Here is a 4,407-nt window from a genome sequence, read left to right as displayed (position 1 = left end):
CTACCGCGGCACGGCGCAGATCTTGTAGGGATGGGGTGCCAGCGTTATGCCCAGCCTGAACTGGAGGCTGAGGGTGGTGTCCGGCGGAGCCTGGATGGTGAATTTCTGGAGCAGCGTTGTGAAGAAGAGGAAGAGCTCGGTGCGCGCCAGCAGCTCACCCAGGCAGGCACGTTTCCCTGCGGAGACAGCCACCCACCTTCAGCCTTCACTGCCTGCCGCCTTGTTTTCTCTGCCAAAAAAGCCTCCCCCTGCAGGAGCATCACCCAGCCCGCGCTGCCTTGCCCACATCATGCTTCAAAGACCAGTTTTGCACCCAAACTGAGCTTCCCAAGGCGCTACTGCACAGGCTGCCCCCAGCCTGGGTGGCTTGCTGTCTCCATTGTGCAGCTGGAAGACCCAGTCCAGTGATTCAGGACGGAAGCACCCAAATCCAGCAAATCTTACCTATAGAAAATGGCATAAATGCCTCCCTTTTCTGGAACTGGCCATCCTTCAGGAAGTGCTCAGGGTTAAAAGTGTTTGGGGTTTCCCACTCCTCCTTGTCAAACATCACAGAGGTTATATTTGGGATCATAACAGTCCCCTGAGAGGAGAAAAAGAAAACCACTTTGCACCTGCTCTGCCACTGCCAACAGGAGGCAGATTTTTATCCTCCCTTCTCCTTCCCATGAAGAGCACCCATAGTCAAAGCTGTTGTGAGTATTTATCTCCCATCACGTGGCTGGAGTTGTGGTTATTATATACCCACAACCTTCTGTCATCTGCAGTGTTTTTGTTTGCTGCAACCACGGGCCGAAGTTCATCTAAACCACAGCAGTGTGATAAGGGATCCCTGCCTGAGTGGTGCGCGCAGGGGCCCTGCCCCATGGCGTTCAGCCAGGGTGTGCACGATTCACCCTGCTCCAGGACGGTGTTTGGACAGAGAAACCCCCACGGGATCGCTAGGAGTGAGCTCTGCGAGGGGCAGGGATGCTGTGGGTTGGTGCCTCCTGCCTGCAAGCGAGTGGCCCTGCCCCGAAACGTGCCTGGGAGGTGGAGTCTGCTCCTTGCACCTCGAGTGGAGTTACCTTGGGCACAAGGAAGCCGGCCACGACCGTGTCCTTCACTGTCAGCCTGGGCACGTTGAAGGGGATGATGTTGCTTTTCCTCTGCACCTCGTGGATGACAGCGTTGGTGTAGGGCATCTTGTCCCTGTCCTCCAGGGCTGGCTGCCGCGACTGCCCGATCACTGCATCGATCTCAGCCTGCACGCGGGCTGTTTGGGAAGAGCAAGGATCGGCCAAGATGTAGCAAAAACATTAAAAAAAACAACATGGGGACAATGTGGGGTGTTTGCCGTGAGGCTCCCTGAAGGACCAGCCCAGGTCAGCCATGGAGCACCAAGGGAGGCCTGGAAAAAACTGTTTTTACCTTGAGTGCAGGGGGATTCCTGTTTTTTTTTTTCTCTCAAAGAGAGCCTCCCACTGGGCTGTGAGAGCTAAAACCAAGCAAAAGCACTGCCCCGTTGCTAACTGTACCTTGAATTTCAGGATAGGTGGCCATGTAGAGTAGAGCCCAGCGGATAGTAGTGGAGGTGGTCTCGGTCCCGGCAAACAGCAGGTCGAGTGTGCACGCCACCAGGTTTTCCTCACGCAAGTTGCTGCCGTTGGGCTTCACAAAAAGGTGTGTTAGTGCTGCACGAACAGCGAGGACTTCCCCGTCCTGCCTGCACCACATCAACCCCAAGGGCTTTGGTAGAAGTCCCAAGCCCCGTACAGCCCCATCCCACCGATGGGTCCATCCTAAGCACATCGATGGGCACCCCGGCAGCTCAGGTGAAGAATTTGGGCTCGTTTCTTGTCCCTCCTGACTTCTAATCCCCACTGTAGAAGGGTTTGCTCTGCTTGCTGACCTTGGTCATCTCCTCCAGGTAGCTGTCGATGAAGTCCCTGCTCTCTGAGGGGTTCCAGTCCTCCTTGTGTTTTTCGATCTTCTCAATCACAAATTTTTTCATCAACTTCCAGTTCCTAAAAATGTTTTGGTGGGATCCAGGCAGGAACTTTACTATTGTGGGGAAAGAGTTGTACAGCTTTGGACACAAAAGAAAAAGAGCAAATTGAGTAAAGGGCTGGAAAACCACTTCCATTTTCAAAGCTTGAAAAGCTTGCACTGCCACGCTTGCTACACTGCTGGAGTAGGTGGAAATAACTTAGCTCCGGGAAAGCATTACAAAAAAATTGGTGTCTCTGTTATGAGAGTGACTGGTGCATTACTCAGTCACAGTGGGGCCTGAGGTTTCACCAGGATGCCTCCAGGGAGCGAAAGGGGCCACACAGCTGTGGGAACCCCCACGGAAAACCTGGTCCCAGAGCAGAGGAGAACATCTGGACTTGGCCTACCCTCTGCGTTCAGGGACAGAAAGGCTGGAGGTTTTGAGGTTGACTCCAGAGAAGCAACCATAGCCTTGCAAAACTGCCTGCTGACTGTGCTGGTGGCAGGAGGGCTGTACCTGGCTCATAAAGGTCCCGTGGAGTCTAACCGTGTCTTCCATCAGCTGAAGCAGATTCTGGAATTTCTCATCATGGTACTCAAACCGATTGCCGAAGATGATGGAGCAGATGACGTTTGAGACTGCATTATTGATTTTAAAGTGAGGGTCGAAGGGATTCCCTGGAGAAGGAAAAGGGAACAATCAATTCTCTTCCAGTCTCCACAGAAAAGGAGGAGGAAACACAGTCATCAGAGGTAAAATATTCCACGAGTAGAGGTGAAGTGAGTGGCCCCTGGTGGGCACCCTGCTGGAGATCTTTGTTTGGAAAGGAAGGTTGGAAACACCTGCAGAAGAGGAAATGCCATTTGGATAAACTGGAGACATTGGTGCTTATAGGCACACGAGATTTTATAAATATTGCAATGGAACAGTGGGCTTTGGGCACTACCTCGCTGCCGTCATCAGTTAATTGGAGGGCAAAACGCTCCTGGAACGAAGCTGGGATGCTGGCAGGGCGCTGGCATTGCGTGTGAGCAGAGGTATTTTCAGCAGGCATTAGCATGCCGTGAGTCACAGGGGAAATTTTAATGGGCCAGACTGGTTTCTGCAGGACGTGGTCCTCACCCTGCTCCTCCCTGAACGCCTCGGCGAGGAATCTGCACTCCTCCTGTATCCGCTCCTCCAGGCTCCTCTTCCCCAGGCCAAAGTTTCGGAAGGTGGTCAAGGTGAACCTCCTCTGCTGCTTCCACAGGTGCCCGTTGGAGAAGACCAGCCCTGGCAGACACAGCCCACCATGAGCAAAGGCAGGTGCCCTCCCCAGGGGGAAGAAGCGTGAGGGCTCTGCCTTTCCCAAGGAGGAGCAGGACCTCTGCCCCTTCCTCCTGGGATGTGCCCGTGCCCATGGCTCTGGTTGGCATCAGTGCCAAACCGTGGCACTGTCCCCCAGCCTCCTTCCTGGGCACTTCTTCAGGGTCAGCACCGTGACTGGGGCTCAGACACGTGTCCCCAGTGGTAACTCACCCAAGCTGCTGAAGACCTCTGCGCTGATAGGCACTTCAGGGCGATCCAAGAAGTTGTCTCCCTGGGTTACAAGGACTTCCTTGACCAGCTGCAGCCCGCTTACGATTACTGATCTCTGTCTGCCAAGTTCCAGGCTGAAGATGTTCCCGTATTTGTCGATAAGCTGGGAAAAGGGTAATTAAATAAAAGGGGATTCATTCACAAAGAATCTGTCTGTTGGGACAGGGACAGCCCTGGTGTCCTGCAGTGAAGGACAGGCAGATTTGCAATGCAAATAGGGGAAGCTAAGCTTAGGAGAGAAGAGGGAATGATTGCACAAGCATAGGCTTGATTGCATGTGATCTCTCCTCATTTTCTGAATCAGTGTTCAGGAGTTGGTGTACATGTGAAATAGACCAAGTAAAACTCTCCAGGTTGCATTTTCTGGGTCTTGCAAGCCTCAGCTGAGTTAAACAACTCTTGTTTCAGGCCCTCCCCAAAGCCTTTTCACTCCTATCTGATGCACCTGCAGCCGCGGTTGGACCCATGGCATTGTGCCATGCCCTTTATCCATTGTCTGGCTCCTTGTACCTGGGCAAACTTCATCCAAGTTGCTGCTGATTGAGAGTCAAGCTCCTGGCCCCCTGGGTGAGCCCTCCGAGTCCTCGTGGGCTGCGGGGCTTCGTTGGGTTGGGTTGGGTTGGGTTTGGTTGGGTTGACCCCTGTGCAATGCTGCAAACACCCCTTACCTTCTGCATCGCGGCTAGAGGGTCTCTCAAGTTCAGAAATTGTGTGTTTCCCACAAAGGGGAAGGCAAAGGGGCTTGGGGGGTAATCCTTGGGCTTTCTCCGCTTCATGTAGTCAGCGACGAGCAGGAAGACGAAGAGGAAGATGAAGAGCACCTGGAAGGAGATGCCATCCCAGACGAGGCGCAGCAT

General features: G+C 53.6%; 1 protein-coding gene across 1 annotated transcript; it reads right to left on the bottom strand.

The window, feature by feature from the left end:
- Nucleotides 1-4,407, bottom strand: LOC311212193 (cytochrome P450 2J2-like; the record flags this gene model as incomplete). The annotated part of the gene is made up of 9 exons (XM_084291396.1): nt 1-176; nt 445-583; nt 1,068-1,255; nt 1,518-1,650; nt 1,892-2,068; nt 2,489-2,649; nt 3,095-3,244; nt 3,491-3,653; nt 4,219-4,407. The coding sequence occupies 9 exons, from the start codon at nt 4,405-4,407 to the stop codon at nt 1-3; spliced, it is 1,476 nt and encodes a 491-aa protein (XP_084147522.1).

The sequence above is a fragment of the Netta rufina genome (assembly GCF_964035555.1).
Source record: "Netta rufina genome assembly, chromosome: 8".
In the NCBI taxonomy this organism is placed as follows: domain Eukaryota; kingdom Metazoa; phylum Chordata; class Aves; order Anseriformes; family Anatidae; genus Netta; species Netta rufina.
This window is presented reverse-complemented; position numbering and strand designations above follow the sequence as displayed.